General features: G+C 40.0%; 1 protein-coding gene across 1 annotated transcript in view; it reads right to left on the reverse strand.

Annotated features, from left to right (window-relative positions):
* Window positions 1–27,900, reverse strand: part of LOC126203468 (protein HIRA) — a 242,211-nt gene that overhangs the window by 97,145 nt on the left and 117,166 nt on the right. The window contains exons 9-10 of the mRNA XM_049937786.1: window positions 20,294–20,589; window positions 7,132–7,425 (exon numbers count right to left, since the gene is read on the reverse strand). Coding sequence (XP_049793743.1) covers window positions 7,132–7,425; window positions 20,294–20,589 — 590 coding nt within the window. The remainder of the gene's footprint in view (window positions 1–7,131; window positions 7,426–20,293; window positions 20,590–27,900) is intronic.

Raw genomic sequence — 27,900 nt, forward strand, 5'->3', positions numbered from 1 at the left:
TGACTGTGAATTAAATAAATAAAAATGAAGACATTAAATTAACTGAAAGAAGAATAAATTAGCTTTTAATGAGAATTTTGCACACTAGATCTGTCAGAGAGTACAACAGCATGTGAAGAAAATGTTAAGCTGAAATACTGTGAGCAACACACAAATTTGAAGCCACATCAAATATTTGAAGGTTGACAAATCAATAAATTAGAAAAGAAAGTCCAAAGAAGGGACTGGTGTTGCTGGTTGCTCAGGGAGACCATACACAGCTAACCAATTGATCAACAGCAGAAAGGAGCAGCTTTAATTGTGCCTACAAATGTGAACTGACATTTTCTGGTGCAGAAGGGTGATACATGGAACAACATCAGCATTCATTCAGGAATGAGTCATACTATCCTTGTGCCAGGAGAAGTTGCAGCAGCTTGTGGGAATATCACCTGGTGCCAACACCACAGCTTTAGCTGCCAACATTGGACCACTCATCTTACTAACAATGAGATGGCCGATGTTTGCTACTAGAACTTGGACTACTTATGTTGCATGTGCACACCTTGGACTTACCTTTTCCCATGCCCTTGCCCCTCTGATATTGGACATCTCACGGCATGACTACAATATGACTAGCCAACCTGGGTGACCACAGGCTCATTTAGTTCCAGTTTTCCATTTTAAGAAACAGGGCTTAGGGTACATTTACCATATTTACTCGAATCTAAGCCGCACTTTTTTTCCAGTTTTTGTAATCCAAAAAACTGCCTGCAGCTTAGAATCAAGTGCAAAGCAAGCGGAAGTTCTAAAAAATTTTGGTAGGTTTCGCCACAACTAACTTCTGCCGTCGAATATATGTAGTGCTACACAGGCATGCTTTGCAGGCACAAAGATAAACACTGGAACCAAAATCTCTGTGTCAGTAAATAAAGTAAAAGAAAAGGCAGAAGAATGTAAACATTATGCCATGTATTCTTTCTGTTTGCTGCTATCTCATTTAAATCCTGTACGCCTAATAAACTACGAAACTAGAGTGAGACAACACCAAACGCGGAAGGATATACATATCATGTCATGTTTATATTCATATTATTCTTATGCTGAACAGTGATAGAGTCAGAAATGAAGCTTGGCAACTGAATAGATTTGTAAATCTAAGATGACTCTAATTTCTGTGAAGAATGTAATGTACTAAAGAGGCGTCTGAAAAGATTTTCAAATGGAGAAAAATTTTCGCTAAACTCTCGTTCAGAACATCTTCTATCATACGCAGTCTATTATTTGGTTCTTGTTGATCATTATCAAAGAAAGCGGCAGTGTAAGTAACAACAAATAGTAGTCTCTTGCCATTGTTTCGCTTATGAGACAATTCCTCTCTTTTTTTTTACTGTAGGCCACGGTAGCGCGCATAAAAGCGAGTCATGCCGCAAGCGGCGACTGGTCGTAAACACTCATTATCAGAATGCGACAAACAATGCATGACACAGTACAATAATGCATTTTCAGCTTAGAGTGATGTAAACACCTATAACAAAGAGAACGACACTTGTCAGATCAAAGCAAAATAAGCAATCGATTCAAACCAGTCGGAGCACGTGAAAAAGGAAGGGTACCCTTATACGGAACGCCTGACACATAACAATGGCTACTTGGTAAAGCTTAACTGTTAAGCTTACGACTCGAACCAAACTATTGTAGCTGTATCTTCACCCATTCAACCGAAATTGTGTCTCATGTTAAAACGGACCAACTTTGTTTCGATTTGGAGGTGCGGTCTAAAACTTTTCTCTCCCCTTGAATATCGAGCCTCAAATTTCAGGTGCGGCTTAGATTCAGGAAATTTTCTTTTTTCCTTCATTTCGAGTCTCATTTTTCAGGTGCGGCTTAGATTCGAGTAAATACGGTATATTGAAGTTGTGGTGAATGACAAGAGTGACAGTACTAGTATAGTGGCAAAAGTGTAGACAGCATTATCATAGCATTTATATTGTAACATCACTCTGAGTCATGCTTAGATATTAATCCCTGCTTGAGTTTTCTTTATTAGTATCAACTATGGATGTCCCAAGATTTACTGGTAAAACGGAGAGACAAAATGGAATGAAGTGACAAACTAAAAATAAATTGTGTGTGAAAAAGTTTATTTTCACAGTAATAATTGTAATAAGCAACACTGAATTCTGACAAAGATAGTAAGTCTTGAATAAATTGTGAATATATGCAAATGTTCAATTTGGCCTCCCAGGGAATGTTTTCTTATGTCATACAGTCATTGGTTGTAAATTTGTTTTCTCAGAGACAATGTAGTCCAAATGTCTGAGTTGTTGTTGTATAAATGTGTGTGTGAATTTTTCTAAATGTGATGAAGGACACTGTCCAATAGTTTAATTTCCTTTTAATAAGCCTATTTCTTGTTTTATGACATGGTCAGTATCCTTGAAGATCTCTTCACAATGGTTCTGTGGAATGAAAAATAATCTAATTGTATCCTGAATCAAGAAGATGCAGTCGTATTGGGGTCTCGATGAACTTCAAAACAATACTTTACACCTAATCTCACAGGCAAGAGATAATTAAAGATACACTAACAATTTTCTAAAGTCCAGGAAAAGTTTTCAGATACCCAGATCATACTAACTGAAACTGATGAGTTGTTAATGAGAAATTGTTTCTGGAGTTGCACTGATTAATTTGGATGGGGAAATGACTTATTTTGTCAAACAAAAATTTCCAAAGTCTTGGTCTTCTATTAACACACCTCATTTGACAATTTGATCCAAGAAAATTACCACACATAAAAGACATTGGTGGATTTGAGTACCTGCAGAGTACCCTTAATTTGGTATCTGCAATGAAAGACATAGTCATTTCATATAAATTAGTGAATACATTAAAATTTAATTATTTTAAAAATCTGAATAAATGAGCTGAAACTACAATGAGAACTATGTCAGAGTCACACACTACAGGACATGTCCTATAATCCTACAAAGCATTAATGGTTTAGCCACATTTGATATTTTCAGATTAAATCTAAGGGGAAGAGATGATTCATTTATTTATTATTTACACATCAAGTTCCATGGGAGCAAATCTCCAAGATCATGGAATGTGTCACTACATGAAATTACAACATAAAAGTAATAACAGACAAAAATAAAATGTTTATGAAACCGAAAAAAGTCAATCCATAAGTTTAAGTAAATGCAGTCAACAATAAAACAAGAATCAGCTTAATTTTTCAATGAACTCCTCGACGGAGTATATTCTAGTGTTGATGGACTGTTGGTCTCAGTGCTGTATGTAGTATTTTACCTGATAAAAAATCCCCAATTACAACTGAGGCCACACAGGCTCTTGTTAAAATGGTGTCCAGTTTGTTAGCAATTCATTCAAAAATTTGTAGTGTGGGAAAGGCTGAAGCACATGTTCATTTCAAAAATTCATTTATAGCCAAACATGGCAGAGTTGAGATGCCTATGTCGCACTTGTTGCTTGGACAAACATATTTGAGGGCTCAGACTGTATCTGAATTTTGGAAGATCTTGAACAAGCTTCTTCATTTGAGTACAAGATTAGCACCTGAAAGTTTATGGGTGAGTATTGATAAGATTCTGAAAATGGCCAGATGACACAGAAAGATGGAGGAACAAGGTTTTAAATTGTAAGACAAATGGTTCAAATGGCTCTGAGCACTATGGGACTCAACTGCTGAGGTCATTAGTCCCCTAGAACTTAGAACTAGTTAAACCTAACTAACCTAAGGACATCACAAACATCCATGCCCGAGGCAGGATTCGAACCTGCGACCGTAGCGGTCTTGCGGTTCCAGACTGCAGCGCCTTTAACCGCACGGCCACTTCGGCCGGCCACTTCGGCCGGCTAAATTGTAAGACATTTCGAGGGGCAGATGTGGCCTCTGGGCACAATTTATTGGTGATGAACTGTAGTTTAAAACTGAAGAAACTGCAAAAAGATAGGAATATACTGAAAGAACCTGAGATTGTAAAGAGTTTCAGAGGAAGCATTAGAGAATGACTGACAAGATGTGGGGAAAGGAATAGAATAGAACAAGAATGGATAGCTTTGAGAGATGAAATAGTGAAAGCAGCAGAGGATCAAGTAGGTAAAAAGACAAGTGCTAGCAGAAATCCTTGGATAAAATGAGAGATATTGAATTTACTTGATGAATGGAGACAATATAAAAATGAAGTACATGAAGCAGGAAAAAGAGAATACAAATTTCTAAAAACTGAGATTGACAGGAAATGCAAAATGGCTAAGCAGGAACTTTTGCAGAAAAGGGAACCACCTGTGTTACTATCAAGACATCAGATGGAAAACCAGACCTAAGCAAAGATGGGAAAGCAGAAAGGTGAAGGAGTATACAGAGAGTCAATAGACAGGAAATACACTTGAGGATAACATTTTGGAAATGGAAGAGGATGTTGATGAAGATGAGAAGGAAGATATAATACTGCATGAAGAATTTGACAGAGTACTGAAAGTCCTAAGTCGAAACAAGGCCCTGAGAGTAGACAACATTCTGTTAGAACTACTGAAAACCCAGGGAGAGCCAGCCATGACTAACCTCTTCCATCTGGTGAGCAAGATGTATGAGACAAGCAAAATACTCTCAGACTTCAAGAAGAATATAATATTTCTAATTCCAAAGAAAGCAGGTGCTGACACGTGAGAAACTATCAGTTTAATAAGTCACGGCTGCAAAATATTAACATGAATTCTTTATAGAAGATTGGGAAAACTGATAGAAGCTGAACTAGGGGAAGTTCAGTTTTGATTCCATAGAAATGTAGGAAGAAGTGAGGCAATACTGATCTTACAACTTCTCATAGAAGACAGGTTAAGGAAAGACAAACCTACATTTATAGCATCTGTAGAGTTAGAGAAAACTTTTGACAATTTTGACTGGAATACTCTCTTTCAAACTCTTAAGGTGGCAGGCATAAAATAAAGGGAGCAGAAGGCTCTTTACAATTTGTACGGAAATCAGATAGCAGTTATAAGAGTTGAGAGGCATGAAAGGGAAGCAGTTACAAGTGGAATGTGTGTGTGATAAAGTACGATATTTTGCTGTCTCAACTCATTACTTGAGGTTTACATGGCATTTACATAGAGTGAGGCACCATGAGGCTACCATAATAGTGATACAGTCATTTCGTTGCCCTATGATATGGTGTGTGATCAACTCAGGCAGCCAGTACAGGTGCACACCTAGATGGCATGGACAGTGTGAGGTTATCAATCAGCTCTTGAGGGATATTTGACCATTCTTCCATGAGTGCAATATTCAGCTCTGCAACCGTTGTGGTAGGTGCTGATGTGGCTGCAATGTGCCTGCCAAATGCATCCTAGACATGCTCAGTTGTGTTGAAATCCAGTGAAAAAGCTAGCCACTCCATTTGTTCAATTCCCTCAGCTTCAAGCACATTGTCCACCAGTGCAGCTCTGTACGAAGAGTGTTATCATCCACCAAAAGGAACCCATCTCCCATGGCACCTGTGTAGGGCACAACAGAAGGTCGAAGGATCTCGTATCTATACCTCTGAGCAGTCAAAGCACCATTCTGAACAGCATAGAGGTCCGTACGTCCGCCAATACTGACTCCTGCCCACACTATTCGTCAACCACCAGGATATGGTGATGTTTCCTGTACAGAAGCAGGATTGTTCTGAATTCCACATTCTCTCCAGATAAGGGAATGGCGTTGTCCGGCTGAACACAAAATCTTAGACTCATCTGTGAAAAGTAAGACTCCAATCCTGACATACTTTCACCCAGTTTCTGTGGGCTAACTGGTGTCATTGTTTTAATGGGACACACACTATAGGCCTCCATGCGTACAGGCCACATTCCCGAAGGCGATTTCGTCTTGTTGCTGCCTGGAGGGTGCGTTGCAGCTGAGGTGCATTCAGCCTCCTGTCTCGACGAGCTGTTAACCAGAGATAATGGTCATCTCTTGTTGATGTTACCCATGGATGACCTTGGCCTTGCCTTCTTTTAATGGTTCCTGTTGTCTGAAATTGTGTCCAGGTCCTAGATATTACACTCTGGGACACTCAAATGCCTGCAGCCACCTCTCTGTGTGTCTGTCCCACTTCCATCCATCCTATGGCTCTCCCTGAATCCAACTACTTGTGTAATTCATTTGGTAGAGTAAACACAAGTCAACACCAATCCCATCTGCAGTAGCTTTCCGTTATTACCACTATCTCAGTGATTGTAATATTGTTGAAAGAGATTTTCCCTCTGCAGTGGAGTGTGTGCTAATATGAAACTTCCTGGCAGATTAAAACTGTGTGCCGGACTGAGACTCGAACTCGGGAACTTTGCCTTTCGTGGCAAGTGCTCTACCATCTGAGCTACCCAAGCACGATTCATGCCCCATCCTCACAGCTTCAGATCTGCCAGTATCCCGTCTCCTACCTCCCAAACTTCACAGAAGCTCTCCTGCGAACCTTGCAGAATTAGCACTCCAGGAATGCTTCTGTAGTTCAGAGGTAGAGCACTTGCCCATGAAAGGCAAAGGACCCAAGTTCGAGTCTCAGTCCAGCACACAGTTTTAATCTGCCAGAAAGTTTCGTAATGTTGTTGTCTCCACCCCGTAGAACCGACAGAAAGATGTTGAACCGTTTTAGTTCATTCTGCCAATGACAATACTTCAGAACCCAGACATCTCAACTGATTCCCTAATTGTTTTGACCAGTGTATTTGAAGGAGTGAGTCACGTATGTAAGTGAATATAGTGCTACAGAAGAATGCCGAAGGTTAGATGCTTCGATCATTTGCTAGTGATCATGCATGCATGATGTGTGCTTTCTTGTCAGGATATGAGATGTTTCCTTTGCTGAAAAAGGCTTTGTCCAAAAGCTATTAATGTGTAACAGGGTTTTCATTGTGTCTGCCTGCAGCTCAACAGGTCATCTTTATGGTAAGTAGCAATCCATAATTTTCCTAATATTACTGATATTCCAACCTAGAGTTGCCATTGTTTAACACATAAATTGCAAGGTGATAACCAAGAACCAACTGCAAATTTTCTAAGATAGCTTGGATACAATTACAGTCAAGAAGAAAGAAAAGAGTACACACAACTTGCTGGAGATATATTTTCATTTATTAACTTACGTTTCTGCATTGCTTGTTGAGCGATGCTTGTTGTCAGTTACTCCGATAACTACTTGGGTTCCAGCTAGGCTATTATCTGCCTGAACACCTTTGACAGGTGTACTTCCAGCAGGACTTGGTGTGCCATCACAAGATTTGCTGGAACCAGGAGTTCCTCCACTGCTACTAACATTTGGCCGTACCACATCATCCCGTTTTTCAATCATAATACGACTTTTGGTCTCAGAGGAACTGCTAAATGTTGGCTGGTGTGCACTACCAGTAATTGCCAACCCAAAAGGGCGAGGTCCATCCCTGTGAGGAAAATACAAAAAATTTATTTTAATAACAATATCACTGAAAATTCGAAAGTAAATCATTGTGATAATATAACATATGATTACTCAATGGTACTACTACTACTACTACTACTACTACTAGCACCATCAGCAGCAGCAGCACCACCACATGTATCAATGGCAACAAGAAAACTGACATACATATTTATACATCTACATCTACATCCATACTTCACAAGCCACCTTGCGTACCTCTATCAGTTCTCGCTTCTATTCCAGTCTTGTGTTGTTCGTGGAAAGCAAGATTGTCGGTATGCCTCTGTGTGGGCTCTAATCTCTCTCATTTTATCCTCATGGTCTCTTCACGAGACATATGTAGGAGGGAGCAATATACTGCTTGACTCCTCGGTGAAAGTATGTTCTCGAAATTTCAACAAAAGCCCGTACCGAACTACTGAGCGTCTCTCTTGCAGAGTCTTCCACTGGAGTTTATCTATCATCTCTGTAACGCTTTCATGATTGCAAAATGATCCTGTAATGAAGCGCACTGCTCTCCTTTGGATCTTCTCTATCTCTTCTATCAACCCTATCTGGTATGGATCCCACACCAGTGAGCAGTATTCAAGCAGTGGGAGAACAAGTGTACTGTAACCTACTCCCTTCGTTTTTGGACTGCATTTCCTTAGGATTCTTCCAATGAATCTCAGTCTGGCATCTGCTTTACTGACGATTAATTTTATATGGTCATTCCATTTTAAATCACTTCTAATGCCTACTCCCAGATAATTTACGGAATTAACTGCTGAGCTGGTATAATGTAGCTAAATGATAAGTGATCTTTCTATGTATTCACAGCACATTCCACTTGCCTACATTGAGATTCAATTGCCATTCCCTACACCATGCATCAATTCGTTGAAGATCCTCCTGCATATCAGTACAATTTTCCATTGTTACAACCTCTCGATATACTACAGCATCATCCACAAAAAGCCTCAGTGAACTTCCAATGTTATCCACAAGGTCATTTATATATATTGTGAATAGCAATGGTTCTACGACATTCCCCTGCGGCATACCTGAAATCACTCTTACTTCGGAGGACTTCTCTCCACTGAGAATGACATGCTGCGTTCTGTTATCTAGGAACTCTTCAATTCAATCACACAATTTGTCTGATAGTCCATATGCTCTTACTTTGTTCATTAAACGACTGTGGGAAACTGTATCAAACGCCTTGCGGAAGTCAAGAAACACAGCATCTTCCTGGGAGCGCATGTCTATGGCCCTATGAGTCTCGTGGTCAAATAGCGCGAGCTGGGTTTCACACAATCGTCTTTTTCGAAACACATGCTGATTCCTACAGAGTAGATTTCTAGTCTCCAGAAAAGTCATTATACTCTAACATAATACGTGTTCCAAAATTCTACAACTGATCGACGTAAGAGATATAGGTCTATAGTTCTGCACATCTGTTCGACGTCCATTCTTGAAAATGGGGAGGACTGTGCCCTTTTCCAATCCTTTGGAAAGCTACACTCTTCTAGAGACGTACGGTACACCGCTGTAAAAAGAGGGGCAAGTTGCTTCACGTACTCTGTGTAAAATCGAACTGGTATCCCATCAGGTCCCGCGGCCCTTCCTCTTTTGAGCGATCTTAATTGTTTTTCTATCCCTCTGTCTCTATTTCGATATCTACCAATTTGTCATCTGTGCGACAATCTGGAGAAGGAACTACAGTGCAGTATTCCTCTGTGAAACAGCTTTGGAAAAAGACACTTAGTATTGCAGCCTTTAGTCTGTCATCCTCTTCTTCAGTACCATTTTGGCCACAGAGTGTCTGGACATTTTGTTTTGATCCACTTACCGCTTTGACATAAGACCAAAATTTCTTAGGATTTTCTGCCAAGTCAGAACGTAGAACTTTGCTTTCGAATTCGTTGAACGCCTCTCACATAGCCCTGCTCACACTACATTTTGCTTCACGTAATTTTTGTTCGTATGCAAGGCTTTGGCTATGTTTATGTTTACTGTGAAGTTCCCTTTGCTTCCGCAGCAGTATTCTAACTCAGTTGTTGTACCACTGTGGCTCTTTTCCATCTCTTATGATCTTGCTTGGCACATACTCATCTAATGCATATTGTACGATGGTTTTGAACTTTGTCCACTGATCCTCAACACTATCTGTACAGGAGATAATACTTTTGTGTTGAGCCATCAAGTACTCTGAAATCTGCTTTTTGTCACTTTCACTACACAGAAAAATTTAGCTACCTTTTTTAATATTTCTATTTACGGCTGAAATCACTGATGCTGCAACTGCTTTATCATCACTGATTCTCTGTTCTGCATTAACTGTTTCAAATAGTTCAGGTCTGTTTGTTACCAGAAGGTCTAACATGTTATCGCGAGTCGATTCTCTGTTTAACTGCTCAAGATAGTTTTCAGATAATGCACTTAAAAAAATTTCACTGGATTCTTTGTCCCTGCCACCTGTTATAAACGTTTGAGTCTCCCAGTCTATACCTGGTAAATTAAAATCTCCACCCAGAACTATAACATGATTGGGAAATCTACTCGAAATACTTTTCAAATTTTCCTTCAGGTGTTCTGCCACAACAGCTGCTGAACCAGGGGGCCTATAAAGACATCCAATTACCATGTTTGAGTCTGCTTTAACCGTGATCTTCACCCAAATTATTTCACATTTTGGATCCCTGTCAATTTCCTTTGCAACTATTGCACTTTTTATCGCTATAAACAAACCTCTCCCTTCACTGTCCAGCCTGTCTCGGTGATATAAATTCCAATCCGAGTTTAAAATTTCATTACTGTTTACATCTGGTTTCAGCCAACTTTCCGTCCCTACTACTATGTGGGCATTGTAACCGTTTATTAATGAGAGCAGTTCTGGGATCTTTCTATAGACCCTCCTGCAGTTTACTATTACCACATTAATATTGTCATTCCCTGTGTGTAGTGCATGCCTGACCTATTCAGGGGGACCCTACATTTCCCCACCCGATAGCGGAGGTCAAGAAATTTGCACCCCAGATCTCCGCAGAATCGTCTCAGCTTCTGGTTTAAGCCTTCCAATCGGCTCCAAAGCAGAGGACCACGATCAGTTCTGGGAACGACACTACAAATAGTGAGCTCAGATTCCACCCCATGAGCGAGACTTTCCGCCTTCACCAACTCTGCCAACCGCCTGTATGAACTCAGGATGAACTCTGAACCCAGACGGCAGAACTCATTGCTGTCGACATGAGCAACAATTTGCAGTCAGGTGCACCAACTGCTCTCTATCACCGCTGGCAGGGCCTCCTCCACATCTCGGATGAGACCCCCCCCCCCCCCCCCCCGGCAAGCAGACAGAGTGAACACTGGCCTTCTTCCCCGACCTTTCCGCTATTTCCCTTAGGGGCTCCATCACCCACCTAACATTGGAGCTCCCAATCACTAATAAACCACTCCCCTGTGTGCCTGTTCAGACCTTGCTGAAGGAGCAGCCACATGTCCACTCACTGGCACGGCCAGCCTCCACATTGACCCTCCACGTCAAGCAACGCGAATGCCGTTGAACCCGCCACTCTCCTTGGGGAGAGGGTGGCCCAACCGGGTCCAGTACCCACGAAGATGTCTCGAAAGCAGAGACCGGGGGTGAAGCATGTAACACTTGGTGTGTGCCATGTGACGCACCAAATTCCCCACTGCCACTACACTCTGAGGCAGCAGCCTGAAGACAGCTGACCGTGGCCATCAGCATGTTCAGCTGTTCGCAAACAGTGGCCAGCTCCTCCTGCATCCGTACACAGCAGTCACACATCCTATCCATCCTAAGAAATCAACAATTTACTGTAGAGAGTTAAGTAATCAACTTTTAACTAGACTGCTAATTCACTAGAGGCGGCTGATAGCTGACTAAACTGTGGTTACTAGACACTTCTTGTTGGAAACAATTAAAATAAGCACTAACTTTCTCTGGACTGTATTCAAAACAAACACAAAATCTATGGAACACTATTACTAGTACTCGAAAATTAAAGCTTCCTAAAAGTAAAAACACGTGGAAAAAGAAGTGACAAGTACAAAAAACACAGTTAATACTTAAATTTATGTAGCTTGCTGCACCAAAAAATACACATGCACAACTATTTAGGGTATATAAACATTCAGTGGTCCAGACTACAAACAAATGTTGGAAGACTAAACCCCGTGAAGCACCTTTTCAGATACTTCATGCAGACTCAATACCACTAGGGAAACATCTATTAGGACACATATTTACAATGTGGCTTATTGTCTGTACATCACCAAAGACACACATCCTATCAGTGCAAACACGCCATCTGTGCATGGTGTATTTGCACATACCTTCTCCAGTTTGAAATGTATTAAGCTTTACCCAACACCTTTCCAGGATGATGAAAGCCTGGAACTTTAAAAGTTTAGTTGCCAATAAGCTCATGATTCCCGGTTTTCACGGCTTACCAATTACATTTCCATTTTGCATCACAGTTCAATCCAGTGGAGAGCATTTGGATTTCTATTTCATATGCTGGTCTTCTGGATTTGAGGCATTTCCTATGCGGCAAGAGTAAAACTTTGTGAAGGGGGACTGATTCATTTTTAGACTTGCTTGCAAAGTTTGTACAGAGCCACCTTTCAACAAAAGCAGACAGCACAGATGTTCGATAGTATTCGTAGCCAGCACTGAGTCACTAACGGTTTTCATAGAATCATTCACGTAATCATCACATTTTTTTCACATGTGCGCTGCAGAATCACACTCATGTGCAATATTCTACTGCAGAGTACAGGGTTTATAAAAAAAGAATCATCTGATTTGGCACATCTATATTTCTCAACTAATAAATGTATACAATGGTTTTTCTATTTTTGATGAACAGGAGACTCAAAAGTCCCCCCCCCCCCCATACCTTTTCATAGGTGTTCAATATGGTCCCCCTTGAGATGCACGGCATATGGAAATGTGGTATTCAAATTGTTCTCACACTGCAACAAGCATGTTTGAGTTACAGCTTCCACAGCTGCTGTTACGCGATGTCTCAGTTCATTCATTGTTGTTCGTAATGGAGGCACATAAACAGAGTTTTTTATAAGCCCCCACAAGAAATAATTACATACAGTCAGATCTGGTGACCTTGGAGGCCAGTAATGTATGGCTGAATCATTTCCTCCAGTGCAACCGATCCATTGTTCAGTAATCCTTTGATTTAAAAACTCCCCCACTCCCTGATGACAGTGTGGCGGTTTCCCATCCTGTTGGTAAATGAAGTCATTCGAATCAGTCTCCAACTGTGGGAAAAGAAAGTTCTACAAGCATATCAAGATATGTGCTTCCTGTAACAGTGTTCTTGGCAAAGAAAAATGGACCATATGCCTTTTCTCATGAAACACATTAAATTTTGGAAAGCCCTCTCATGTTGTACAGCCTCATGTGGTTGTTCCGTACCCCATATTTTCACATTATGATGGTTCACCTTTCCATTTAAATGGAATGTTGCCCCAACACTAAACGTGGAAGAAAACTGTCATCCTCCATCTTGCCCAGAACGAAATTACAGAACTCCACACGTTGTTCTTTGCCACTTTCACGAAGAACTTGCCGTAGCTCAATTTTGTATGGTTTCATGTGTAAATGTTGACAAAACACATGCCAGATGCACAGCAGGAGCATGTTGAGCTGTCGAGCTGCACAGCGAACAGGTTTCTGCGGACTCCTTGTGAAATTATGGCAGAGGTGTTCGATGTCTGTTTCACGCACTCAGGGTTGGTGCAGGGATTTGCCTTTACACAAACAACCTGTTTCTCAGAATTGTTCATGCCATCATCTAATGCTCTGTGTTTTAGGAGGATCCACACCATACCTAGTACGAAAGTCACACTGAGCAGTTATTACTTGCATTGTGCAAAATGTAGAACACAAAATGCTTTCTGTTGTCTTGTCACCATTTTTACTAGAGCTGAAGTGGGTGCACACTGCTGCTACCTAGTGGGAACCATGTAAAACTCGAGAGTTTGCTCATTACAACAGTACATTGTTCACGCACAAATAACATAATAGTTATGATTTTTTAAAATGGACCCTATATATCAATGCAAGACATGCTCCACGGACAGCTGACATGTTTGCTTCCCATATACTACCTACCAACTTCCTCGCCAAGTTCACTCATCTTTGTACTTTCTTAGCTGTGTTGGAAAGGTGTTTATGCTATGTCAGAGTTCTGTCTAATGGGATGCCATGGTAAGTTGGCATATTACTGTGATTGGCAATGCCATAGGGCCAAACTGTGGGCTGATCTTTGCTGCTGCTAAATGATTAGAGAGGTGGAAAAGATTTACTTTCGTTTTAGAAACCTTAGTCTGAGTCATCACATCCTGCATACTGGAATTCCGGCAGGTCTGCTGTTATATACTGAATAAGGCCAGAGCAAGAACAGAGCCTTGAGGTGAGCCATCATTTGAGTACACATTGTCTGCTCTTCTTTTCAACTTGGCTTACTTCACATTGCTCATTTTTGAACATGTTCCTTAAGAGGTTACTTAGTCTCATAAGGTATAGTTATCAGAAATTTCAATATTAGACCATTACGCCACATCATGTCATAAGCTGCTGATATGTGAATGAAAACTATCCTGGTTTTTAATTTCTGGTAACTAGTTTCTGTGTGAGTAGACAAGGAGAGCACTTGCTCACAGCAGCTTCTACAAGGTGTAATCTATCTTGTTCAGTTGGTACCACATAATTAATTTGGTTTGTATTCTGTCTAATATAACTTTTTCCAGGAATTTGTAACCACAGCTAAGTACAAATGTGCTCTGAAGCAGTTCCTTCTTTCCCTGTAATTTTGATAACAATAACTTAAGTGCTCTTAAATTTTGATGGTAATGTTCCTTTGTGAAGAATTACATTAAAAAGGTAGGACTGTTGTGCACCAGAATTCCTGAGTAAAGCCCATCTGCACCTGCTTTTCTACATTTCATGTCAGTAAGGACAGTCTTCTGTTCAGTGTCATAAATTGAGATGAGAATTTTGCACTAGATTCTAGAGATTTCTTGACCTCAGTAAGTTCTCTGTTTGCTTGTTGAACATATGTTTTATCTGCTGGAACCTTGGAAACTCTCACTCAATGACTGGCAATTATTTGTGTTGTGGGACAGGCCTTCTCACAGCTTCCGAATCAGTGTCCCAGCTTTTCCACTGGAATGTGTGAAATCATTCTTTGTGCCAGTTTTCTCTCCTTTGATCAGTCACAGAATTCATTGAATTTGTGGCTGTTTCTTGCTCTCCACCTCCTTTGAATGTATCTCTTGGGATGTACCCTTTACAGCACTCTCTATGTAGGTGTTAAAACTATTAAAATATAAAACTGAATGAAAAGTTACAAGGGAAGCAGGTAACATGTAGGCAAAACTCAGAAACCACTGAAGACATCTCTACCACACTTTGTACATATATAACTCACCATCTTGGGGAAAATATTTTAGGTACAAGATCCCTTACCCAAGCACCACTACAAGGGGGCAGGGAAGTGGGATGCTGGAAGTGTGTAAAAATTACCAACTTTAATATTGATTTCACAGTTTTCAGAGTTGCTAAGCTTAAAGACATTTCCCTCTTAGGAGTGTGAGCAGGAATGGAAAGGGAGTGACAAATATTTTAGGTAATCAAGTTTTGTCTTGAATTAATTTTACAATAAATTTGTAAAGGGCTTAATTTTATAGTTTGTGTATTGTATTTATACTTTTAAAAACAAGTAAATACAGTAGGTTTGTTTTATGCTGTACAATAATTTAATTCCTTTTCCTATCTGACATAAGGCTGAGGTAAATAAGTAACTGGGAACACCAGACAATCAGCTAAAACACAATAAAGGATGATGGACAACTAATATTCACCATAATGTACAGGGCACATAATTTGTAAATATTAGATGAGGAAAGATAGGGTAGCATAAGCAGTTAGTATTTGTGTAAGAAACATCTCACAATATCTGTATTCACAACTACATAATGTGACACAGCAAACATGCTTGTCATTATTATAATGGAAATTACTCAGAAAAATGAGTGTGTACAGGCACTAGCCAGTGATAGTCATCTAGGCAAAAGTGTGGGAGAAAATGAAAGGACAGTATAGAGCAGTGTTGAAATATGGGAGGGGGGAGACAGATGGGTTTTAGTGACAGCAGTAAAACAAGCCCAAAATAGAAGAGGGAGAGAGGGAGGAAGGGAGGGAGAGAGAGAGAGAGAGAGAGAGAGAGAGAGAGAGAGAGAGAGAGAGAGATGAGTGCAGAAGTGAAAAATGGTGAGGGGGGCAAAGGTAAGGGTGAACGGAAAAGTGAATGAGATAGAAATGTCCAAGGGTGGAGTTTTAGGTCAGGGAGTTTGCTGGAACAGATGTGTGGGACAGATAGTCACAAACTGATAGTTAAGATGTATACGATATGTTTTGTATTTTGGCTGTTGACATTGGAGTGACAAATGGATGATGGTTTGGGATAAGAAGTGGAATACAGTGGTGGGACTAGGATATTAAATAGGTTGGGTGAGTGGTGGAAGCCACAATTTTGTGGCAGTTGGGGGGGGGGGGGGGTGTTGCCGTATGAAGGGAGTATTTTGATACTGAGTATCTGTTAAACCCCATCCTCAGCTATGACAGCTGGCATATGTATTTAGTACGTCAGAATGAGGCAGAATGGGTGTTTAAACACAGACCAAATTAATGTATATATGGTACAATGGCCAATAATACTAAATTTACAAACATCACCATGAACTTCTATCCAAATTAGCCACATATCATCAGCACTTCATTTATACAGGCAACAAAAATGTATATACAAAGATTTAGCAACAGAAACAGATACTGTGAACCTTCCTGAATAGGTCCACACAGCTTCAGACAACATTAATGTGTGGTATGCTAAAACATCGCAAGGACATATATTATGCAAAATAGAAATTCTGTTCATATTATCCTTCTTAATACAACTGAAAGCAATGGCATCCCAGTTTCAGCCACCAATCACCTTTACATTACTAAAAGCAAACCAAATTTTCATCCATGAATAACAGCTATATTAATATAGTCGACGTAACATCATAAGAAATTATGATATTGTATACTGTAAACAGTTGCGTGCCAGCAGTAAACATAACTGTATGACGAGGAACTATCCTCCAAGACACCTTTGACTTTTATGCACTAAGTGTTGGCCTAAAATATTCCCTGCAGGATGCCAGCTACATAATGTGGGATTGCATTGTGCATGTGTTCATTAAAACTAACATTGCAATAACAATTAAGATCACTTTTGTTAATATACTTAACAATGTCCCTTTCTTTCTTTACTGACTGAACATCTAACTGTTATTCCCCAAAAACACATAAAATACTTCTTATCAAGAAACTTCAAATAAGCACTGGTACTGTACTAGTGGTGACTGGAGAATAATTCCATGGATACAGTAAATAATTGTACAGTTTCAAACCTTGTGCATTACAGCTACAAAAGCACCCCTGGCGAAATCAGAGTGAACAGGAAAATTAAACCATTACAGTCCAGAGAATGGTCATCTGAATCAAACAAACCACTATTTATTACATTTACTGTTGATGCCCAACACCTGTCAAATACACACCACCTCTCATTGTTCTCCACTCATACTACAATCCTCTCTCTTCCTAACATTGTATTCTCCTTTGTCACTTTCTCATTTACTAAGTTCTACGTTTTATGATTAATCCAGTCTTTCACCACAGACATACATGCATGCATTTGACCACAAACACAAACGCACATGCTCTCTCTCTCTCTCTCTCTCTCTCTCTCTCACACACACACACACACACACACACACACACATACATTCATCACTCCCTCTCCCTTTTGCACTGATAACTCATAGTTTATTTTGGCACTTCTGCAAATGTAATCTCTCTTTCTTCACATTTCATTTATTCAACTAGCTCATTTATCTTTCCCTGTATAATGCATTATCTGGAAGGTTAAACGGAGCATTATCATGGAGTAGTAAATTCCATTTCTAAACGTCGGGAGTCAAACATTGAAGGAGACTGACACAAAGAACCCTAGATATAATGCAACAAAAGGTCTTCTTCAGAAATCAGTAAGATGCAGCCAAAGATGTTTTAAAACTCGCCAGGAGGTCAGCAATCGACGACTGTCTGAATACCAGGCATTGTTACCTCTTTGACATTACACAGGGTACACCACATGGAGACGAACTGCCAAAGGTTCAAAACTTGCCCCTATCTTCTTGAATCTTTATATTTCAAACAAGCTAAACACACAATCCATAAAGTTCACTTACACAGATGACTCAGCCAAAGTTTGAGGCCTCCAAAGACATTTTGATCTCTGACTTAAAGCTGCCAAGCAACTACTTTCATAAATGGAGACTACAGCTTAACACAACTAAGACAGAAGTATCAGGCTTCCACCTTTGTAATGGTCACAAGAAGAGAGCTTAACATTAACTCTGAAGGTGAAGGTCTCAACCGTGAAAACTACCGTGGACAGAATGCTTGCTTAGAATGAGCACCTGACAAAGACCACAGGTAAAATAAGGGCAAGAATTAAAATGATTAATAAACTGTGTGGCATCTACTTGGGCTCCTAGGTAAATATGCTTTGCACATTAGAAGTTGGGCTCATCTATTCGGAGGTGAAATACTGTGCCCCTACAAAGATTATCTGCTCACATACGAACAAGATTGGTGTGGCACCAAATGACATTATCCACACTATCAGCAGCACAGTACAATCAACTCCTACTGCATGACTGCCCTCCTTGAGCCATATACGACTACCAGAGATATGGCGTAAAAATGCTTTCCTTAGAGAGTACCATAAAATTAGCAGTATCCCTCAGCTGTTCATACATACTGAAATTGCTGGCCTGACTCACAGAACAGTGATATCAAGAAAATAGGCACTATCCACTGCTAAGGAACTGACACACTCAAACTTTGATGATCACAATGTCTGGAAATAACACTGCAAAGAGCACTGCCGACCAAAATGCCAAAGTTCCTCAGTGACATTCACTGTCCAAATTAAACATTACCTCCCCTCCCCCCCCCCCCCCCCTCTTCTCATCCCATCTCGTAAGTCTCCCATGACCCAAGGTTCTGAGTAACTTTTCTGTACTCTCCTCACTTCCTAAACCTCACAAATCCTTTTTCTTCATCACTCTTCCTTTCCCCTCAACCTTTCTGCCAGAAGAAAGAGCCACTGGCTCCAAAAGCTTGCATATTTCTTTAACCTTCATATACGTTTTCTCCTGCTGCTCCTTGGTAATCCAATCCCAAAGAAAGCAGGTGTTGACAGATGTGAGAATTACCGAACAATCAGTTTAATAAGCCACAGCTGCAAAATACTAACACGAATTCTTTACAGACGAATGGAAAAACTAGTAGAAGCCGACCTCGGGGAAGATCAGTTTGGATTCCGTAGAAATACTGGAACACGTGAGGCAATACTGACCTTACGACTTATCTTAGAAGAAAGATTAAGGAAAGGCAAACCTACATTTCTAGCATTTGTAGACTTAGAGAAAGCTTTTGACAATATTGACTGGAATACTCTCTTTCAAATTCTAAAGGTGGCAGGGGTAAAATGCAGGGAGCGAAAGGCTATTTACAGTTTGTACAGAAACCAGATGGCAGTTATAAGAGTCGAGGGACATGAAAGGGAGGCAGTGGTTGGGAAGGGAGTAAGACAGGGTTGTAGCCTCTCCCCGATGTTATTCAATCTGTATATTGAGCAAGCAGTAAAGGAAACAAAAGAAAAATTCGGAGTAGGTATTAAAATCCATGGAGAAGAAATAAAAACTTTGAGGTTCGCCGATGACATTGTAATTCTGTCAGAGACAGCAAAGGACTTGGAAGAGCAGTTGAACGGAATGGATGGTGTCTTGAAGGGAGGATATAAGATGAACATCAACAAAAGCAAAACGAGGATAATGGAATGTAGTCGAATTAAGTCGGGTGATGCTGAGGGTATTAGATTAGGAAATGAGACACTTAAAGTAGTAAATGAGTTTTGCTATTTGGGGAGCAAAATAACTGATGATGGTCGAAGTAGAGAGGATATAAAATGTAGACTGGCAATGGCAAGGAAAGCGTTTCTGAAGAAGAGAAATTTGTTAACATCGAGTATAGATTTAAGTGTCAGGAAGTCATTTCTGAAAGTATTTGTATGGAGTGTAGCCATGTATGGAAGTGAAACATGGACGGTAAATAGTTTGAACAAGAAGAGAATAGAAGCTTTCGAAATGTGGTGCTACAGAAGAATGCTGAAGATTAGATGGGTAGATCACATAACTAATGAGGAGGTACTGAATAGGATTGGGGAGAAGAGGAGTTTGTGGCACAACTTGACCAAAAGAAGGGATCGGTTGGTAGGACATGTTCTGAGGCATCAAGGGATCACCAATTTAGTATTGGAGGGCAGCGTGGAGGGTAAAAATCGTAGGGGGAGACCAAGAGATGAATACACTAAGCAGATTCAGAAGGATGTAGGTTGCAGTAGGTACTGGGAGATGAAGAAGCTTGCACAGGATAGAGTAGCATGGAGAGCTGCATCAAACCAGTCTCAGGACTGAAGACCACAACAACAACAACAACATATACGTTTTCTCCTGCTGCTCCTTAGTAAGTAGGTTTTTTATCTGTACAATTACATTATATTTACAACACAAAACATGACTGATGTGAAGTTAATAGGCACTAGTGCAGCCCCCCATTCAAACTCAATTTAAAATGAACACAATACGCATACAACACACAAATACAATTTAAAATTACAGAAAAATTAATCAAGGCTCACCCAGCATCTGGTGCAGGAGGTATGTACATAGGTGTTATTCTTCTCTTTCCATCTGAAGTACGAGTCTCTATCTGTTTATTGATGGGGCCCTTAAGAGGTGTTGAAGGCTGGGATACAGAAGCAGTTGGCCGTTCCAGTGATCCATTAGTCTGCCCAGCGTCTGCTGCCGCTTTCTCTGCTGCAGCTTTTTCTGCCTTCTCCCGGACAGCAAGCAACTCTGGTGTCTCCACCACACATGCACCTGCACCACCGGCAGCTGATAGTGACTTGCCATACATGCGCTCATGAAGCATTGTCTGTTTCAATTATGACAGGTTCAATATTAGTATCAGGATTTTAAGACGTTACAAATAATGTCATGAACAGGTGCTCCACACTGGGTCCCTTAACTGGGTCCCTTAACACTGTTCACAAGAGTACTTACAAAATATTATCAGCGACAGCTGCACTAACATGTTATCAAAATGCAGAAAAAACAAAAACTGCAATTAAGACCACGCTTGGTTTAAATCAAATGAAGCACTGTTTATGTCCATACACACATATCACAGTTGTGTGGTTGTTTGACAGTTTTACTTATGTTTAATGACACAAATCTCATATCTACTTGTGGTGCTATCGATTTGGTCTGCACCAGTTAAGGAAACAAATTGAGAAATTTATCTTTCAAAATTAAGCAGAGGTTTGGCTATGGAAAATGCAAAGTGCTCACAACATAAATATTAAATTAAAACAGGATTTCTAATATTGAGGATATTGAGGAGCAGGTTGGGTTACTGTAGACACAATGTTAACAAGAGAAACACAAAATAGAAGAGAACAGGAGGCTGGGAAGTGGGATAGACTCATTTAAGAACAACATATTCTGTGCTCAAATTTCAACCAGATTCTCAACTAGAATGACCTCCATGCCAATGAGCACAAATTCTGAAAACTTCAGTCACTTGTAACTCAGATTGAGCTTCTCTCCCATGACGTTTTGAAAGCCACAGATAAAAGCAATCAAGCAGAGGTATTTCTTGACTTTCAAGAAGCATTTGCCTCATCACCACAACAAAGACTGTTAATGAAAGTATGACCCCCCCCCCCCCATACACACACACAAAATAGTTGGATGAAATGGTTGACATTCATAAGCATCTGGAAATCACCCTGACTACAGTCAAACAATTGGCAGTTGCTGAGAATTGGTGTGTGGGGAGAGCTCCCGAGAGTGACCTGTGACATCTGTACCAGAGGTACCTCGTGTACTATTCTCTCCCATGAATTTTGTCTCCTCTGCAGAAAGTATGGGATCTGTCATTAACCATTCACTTTACTGAGAGAGGCGTGTCAATGGTAGATCTAGGCATCTTGTACAGGGTGGATGAGGACCAGGGAGGACTCAGTCCGAGCTGATGTCTTTCACTGAAACTGATCCAGTGGGACTCACTTCACCTGGTTTAGGAAAATCTGTTTTGTGTGGTGGCAAGATGAGGTGAACACAAAAGGGTACGAGGTCTATTAATCGTCAGCAGTTGAAATGTACAGCAAATGATGGTAGGAAAATTGCAGCAAGGGACACGAAAGGACACCAGGTGCACTCAGTGTGTATGCCTGCAGGCCACATTCAACATGTTGAAGAGGCTAATCAAGCAGCCAGTGAGGGAACAGTGTGCAAGCAACTGCAGATTGTGGCGCAAGATGGAACAAAGATGCCTTTCATCTGGGCTCCGAGGCCACTCTTGGTTCATTCCACCAACTGGCAGAGATAGTTCAGGCATGTGAGATTGTTTGGGCAAGACCCAGTATCAGGGGTGGGCATAAAATGATAACTGGATGCTTTTATTGCCCACCAGACTCATCTCCTGATATGAACAAAAATTTTATAGAAAATCTTAGTTCAATTGCACATAAGTTCCCCAATCATAGCATAATCATCAGGGGAGACTTTAATCATCCAACAATTAATTAGGACAATTATAGTTTTGTTAGCAGTTGGTGTTATAAGACATTCTGTGAAGCATTACTAAATGCCTTCTCTGAAAACTGCCTGGAACACATAGTTAAGATCCCCACTCATGATGGAAATATATTGAATTTAATGGCAACAAATAGAACTGACCTCTTTGAGGATGTCCACATCAAAACTAGTATCAGTGACCATGACACAGTTGTGGCAACAATGATTAGGAAAGTATGCTCAGTAGACTAGATAAAAAATCAGTAGTGACATCTCACATTGGGGAACTTTAAACTTTCAGCACAGGTAAAGAGCAAATCTGGCTCAAGTTTAAAAGAATAGTTGACCACGCACTGGACAGATAAGTACCCAATAGAACAGTTCATAATGGGAGGGAATCTCCATGGGATACAGTCACTGGACAAGAACTTCTAATGAAACAGAGATCACTGCATCATAGGTGTGAAACAAAGCGTAGGGCTATAGGTAGAGAGATAATGAGTGAAACGAGTTTGCCTGTCAAGAGAGCAATCTGTGATGCCTTCAATGACTATCTTAGCAGATTACTGTCAAGTGATCTTTCACAGAACCCAAAGAAATTCTGGTCATATGTAAAAGCTGTTATTGCACCAAAGTTAGTGTCCAGACCCTAGTGAATGAGACATGAAGTGAAATTGAGGATACCAAAGCAAAAGCTGAAATGCTTAACTCAATTTTCAAATGTTCCTTTACAAAAGAGAACCCAGGATAACTGCCACAATTTAATCCTCGTACCACTGAAAAGATGAACAGAATAAGTATTAGTGTCAGTGGCTTTGAGAAACAGCTTAAATCATTAAAATTGAACAAAGATCCAGGACCTGATGGAATCCCTATCATATTCTATACTAAATTTCTGGCTGAGTTCCATCCTCTTGTAAAAAAAAAAAAAACCAAGTCCAGTTCTTGGAAAAAGGCACAGGTCACACCCATCTACAAGAAAGGGAGTACAAGTGATCCACAAAACTACCATCCAACATCCTTGACATCTATTTGTTGTAGAATCTTAGACCATATTTTGAGTTCAAACATAATGAAGTATCTTGAACAGCTAGATGATGTATTTCTTGATTTCCAAAACACATTCGACTCCATATCACACCTATGCTTATTGTCAAAAGTATGATCATATCGGGTATCAAGTGAAATTTGTGACTGAATTGAGAACTTTTTGGTAGGGAGACTTATCATGTTGCCTTGGATGGAGATTCAACATCAGATGTAGAAGTAACTTCAAGTGTACCCCGTGTAAGTGTGTAGGGACCCTTGCTGCTCATATCATATATTAATGATCTTGCAGGTGATATTAATAGCAACATCAGGCTTTTGGCAGATGATGCAGTTAGCTATAATGAAGTACTGTCTGAAAGAAGCTGCATAAATATTCAGTCAGATCTTTCAAAGTGGTGCAGAGCAGAGATTGGTAACTTGCTTTAAGTGTTCAGAAATTTAAAATTTTGCACTTCGCAAAAAGAGAGAGAGAGAGAGAGAGAGAGAGAGAGAGAGAGAGAGAGAGAGCATAGTATCCTATGTCTAAGGACTACAAAAATTTGCATTTTGCAATAAATGTGAAACAGATGCAAATTCCCTCAAAATGACAATATGCAAAATTACTTAACAGATGCTGTTCCACAGCGAATTGTATCCATACAAGTTATTTGTCAGAGACAGGTTGAAATAGCTTTATTTTCTGCATCGAATATCAAAACATAAGCAGTTACTGGCATTGTACATCATCTGGCAAAGCCCAGTTAAGAATGATAATGTGCACAAGAACCTACACGGAAAATGAAGTGTACAAACACAACGATGTATCAGTGTGCTCAATGATCTGGAGCCATGCCAATGTACGTGGTTGGATGGTCTGTTTAAGTTACACGGCACATAATGCCACACAGTACTCAGCCATGAGACCTAGCATTTTATAAGAAGGAAACGTGCCTGTTTGTTTATTAGCTAAAGCTTAAAAGACAGTATAACGGGGACAGTTTTAACGTGGGAAATTAGGTGGCAGATGGTTTGAGTTGTATTTGTATATAATACCGCTAGAGGTTGGGCCTTAACTACATCTTTAACAGTAATCTGCTAACTTCATCAAGCCATTGTGCAGTAGCTGTCCCTGAATGCTTTGTGTTGTGCATTGCTCATTTTCTTCTTTTGAAGTGACTAATCCTGGTCCATCACAGATTTTGATTATGACCTTTACAAAACCAGAAGAGGTCAGTGATCCCCTGTGACAATGTGTCAGTTCTTGTGTAAGCTTCTGCTCAGCGAAATGGAGGCAGAGTTTGTTTCTGCGCACTGCCCCTTCCCCTGTGGTGGTCAAAATTCTAGTCTGTTTATGTTCGCAGCCATCTGTGACTATAGCCTATAACACCATCTCTCTGCGCTATAGCGACTGGAACACAAAATCTGTAAAGTTTTCTAACAGTGCCGAAATTTTTCTCCTAACGTTAAAATTGAGTTGCCGTACATTCAATTCTACTTCTATGCTAAATGTCTTGTCAGCTCTATCTGCAGTGTTGTCAAGCATGGGTCACATGGCTGTGAATGCCCATGAAAGGTTGAATTTAGTAGTCTGCAGATTTTTTAATCTTCAAATTGGGTGAGAAAAGACAAGTAATGTTCAGAAACATCTTACATTGGAGACACATTCACTTAACTAGTGGGAAAGTGCTGCTGCTTTTCAACAAGAACAACCAGTTTTGAAAGCATAAATGCAGCCAAATGAAGAAAAGAAATGCCATTTTGGAAGAAAAAGGTCTTGAAGTTTTTGCAAAAGCAAACACTCCCATCAAAAAGTTCAATTTCAAAGAACTAGTAATTTGTCTGTCTTCACTCGTGTAGTATGATAATCTTGTAAATTTATGTGTCTAATAATTTACAAACAAAGAAAATATATGCGAATTTCAACAAAACTATATGTGAATTTTGCAAAACATAGATGTAGATTTTACAAAAATATATTTTCCCGTCCTTACCTATTAGTATAATATCAATGAGTTAGTAAAATATCAATGAGTTATTGCTGGAATTGGCCAACTCATACAAATACCTGGGTGTAACACTTTATAGGGATATGAAATCGAATGATCACATAGGTTCAGTTGTAAGTACAGCAGGTGGTAGACTTCGGTTTACAGGTAGAATACTGGGGAAGTGCTATCAATCTACACTGGAGACTGCTTACAAGTCACTTGTGTGACCCATCCTAGAATACCGCTCAAGTGTACAAGTGTACGGGACCCATAGCAGATAGGACTAACAGGGAATATTGAACAAATATGGAGTAGGGCAGCATGAATGGTCAAAGATTTTATAATCCTTGGAAGACAGTCACAGAAATACTGAAGAAACTAAGCTGAAGACTCTTTAAGATATATGTAAACTATTTTGAGAAAATCAAATGATTGCTCCAGGTATGTACTACAGCCCCCTATATATCGCTCGCATACTAATCATGAATGTAAGGTCAGAATAATTACTGCACATACAGAAGCATTCAAACAATCATTGTTTCCATGCTCCATATGTGAATGTAACAGGAAGAAACCCTTATAACTACTACAATGGGATGTACCCTCTCGCATGAACCTCATGGTGGTTTACAGAGTATAGATGTAGATGTCGATGCAGAAATAATGCAAGGAAAACTTTTTAATGCTTACTACATTTTTGTGATTCATGAAGTAAAACTTCAGCATCAGGTATCTCATTTTAATGTATTACAACTGTACTTCTAGCTTATTTGCAACATGTTTTAGAGACAGGATCCACATACATCACTGAATGTACCTGCAAAATTGTATCATTGTATGACACAGTTCCAGAGATGTGATATTTTTAAACTGCCAGAATCTAAGATGAATCAATTTTGGTTTGGAATTTTTCACCAATCTATGGGTCGCTAAGGTGAAACTAATACATTCTATGAGGGCTATTCAGAAAGTAGAGGACATTTCCATCTGACGCCGCTAGGCGCGCAACAATCACGTATATTTTGGTATATGTGTGAGCTCGGCAGCTCAGTTGGCATCCATTCGTGACAGTGGGAACGTCTCTGCACGTCTGGTTTTTTCGATATTTAAATTTGAAATGTGCGCTGCATTTCGAAAATTCTGCCAGTTGTGAGCTGCGGTCTGCGATACAGTTTTTATTGGCAAAAAACCTAAAACTTATAGAAATTTATCGTGAACTGTGCGAAGTGTATGGAAACAATGTAACTAGTGAATGTTTCGTCCAGAAATGGTGCATTCGGTTTAAGAATGGCTAAACCAATGTTCATGATGAAGAGAAGAGTGGACACCTGAGCATTGTGACTGACAATCTTGTCGCTAAAGCTGATGAAACGATTCGTGAAAATCGTCGCTTCACAATAATGGAGCTTTCACTTTCTTTTCCACAAGTTTCATTGAAATTATTGTTTGAAATTGTCACTCGAAAGCTAGGCTACCACAAATTTTGTGCATGATGGGTGCCCAAAATGCTTACAGAGCACAATAAAGAACAGCAAATGGAGGCAACGTTGACATTTCTGGAGGCCTACCACAAACATGGTGATTCATTATTGGATCAAATCATAACTGGTGACGAGACTTGGGTGAAACACGTCAATTGTGAGACAAAATTACAGTCCATGGAGTGGGGCTCACAAGGTCCACCCAGAAACAAAGAAAATGTTTGCAAACCTTGTTGGCAAGAAAGCTGTTGGCGACAGCGTTTTGGGATAGGCAGGGTGTGCTTCTTATTGATTTTCTCGAACATGGAGCAACCATAAATTATGCCCGGTACTGTCAAAGTTTGCATGGCCTTAGAAGAGCAGTTCAAAACAAACGCCAAGGAAAGCTTATGTCCAAAATTTTGTTTTTGCATGACAATGCCCAACCTCACACGGCAAACCGCACTAAAGAACTCCTAATTCATTCAAATGGGAAATTTTCCCTCATCTGCCCTATAGCCCCGATCCTGCACCAAGCGACTTCCACTTGTTTCCCAATATGAAGAAATGGCTTGCAATGCAGTGCTTTGATGACAATGCAGAACTCCAGGCAGGCTGACTCACTGGCTGAAGTCTCAGGTGGCAGAATTTTACAACAAAGGTTTTTCAAAGCTTATCTACCGCTATGATAAGTGCCTCAATGTGTTTGGTGACTATGTCGAAAAGTAGTATGTCAGTCGCTCTTTCAGATGTATCTAATAAAATGCATATACTTCTTCTTCTTCTTCTTCATCTTTATCTTTTTTTTAGTGCCAAAATATTCCCTACTTTCTGAATAGTCCTCGTATGTAATTGGGGTTTTGAGTCTTCAAACATAAAGGTTTACACACTTAATGTAAAATATTTAACACACAAACTCATTTGTAAAGTCAGACATCTGAAGCTCTTTTATACATGGGAGACTGTCTCTTTAAACACTCTGGCTGTGGGGATAACTGGTATTATTAATAGCATGGATAATCATCAACAGATGTAGAAGTAACTTCAAGCAGGCCACAGGTAACTGTGTTGGGGCTCTTTATTGTTACTGTTGTATACACATGACATTATAGACGACATTAATAATAGCATCAGTCATTTTGCAGATGATGCAGCGATATCTGGAAAGGGTTGCATTAGTATTCCGTC

Source organism: Schistocerca nitens, chromosome 9 (genome assembly GCF_023898315.1).
Source record: "Schistocerca nitens isolate TAMUIC-IGC-003100 chromosome 9, iqSchNite1.1, whole genome shotgun sequence".
Classification (NCBI taxonomy): domain Eukaryota; kingdom Metazoa; phylum Arthropoda; class Insecta; order Orthoptera; family Acrididae; genus Schistocerca; species Schistocerca nitens.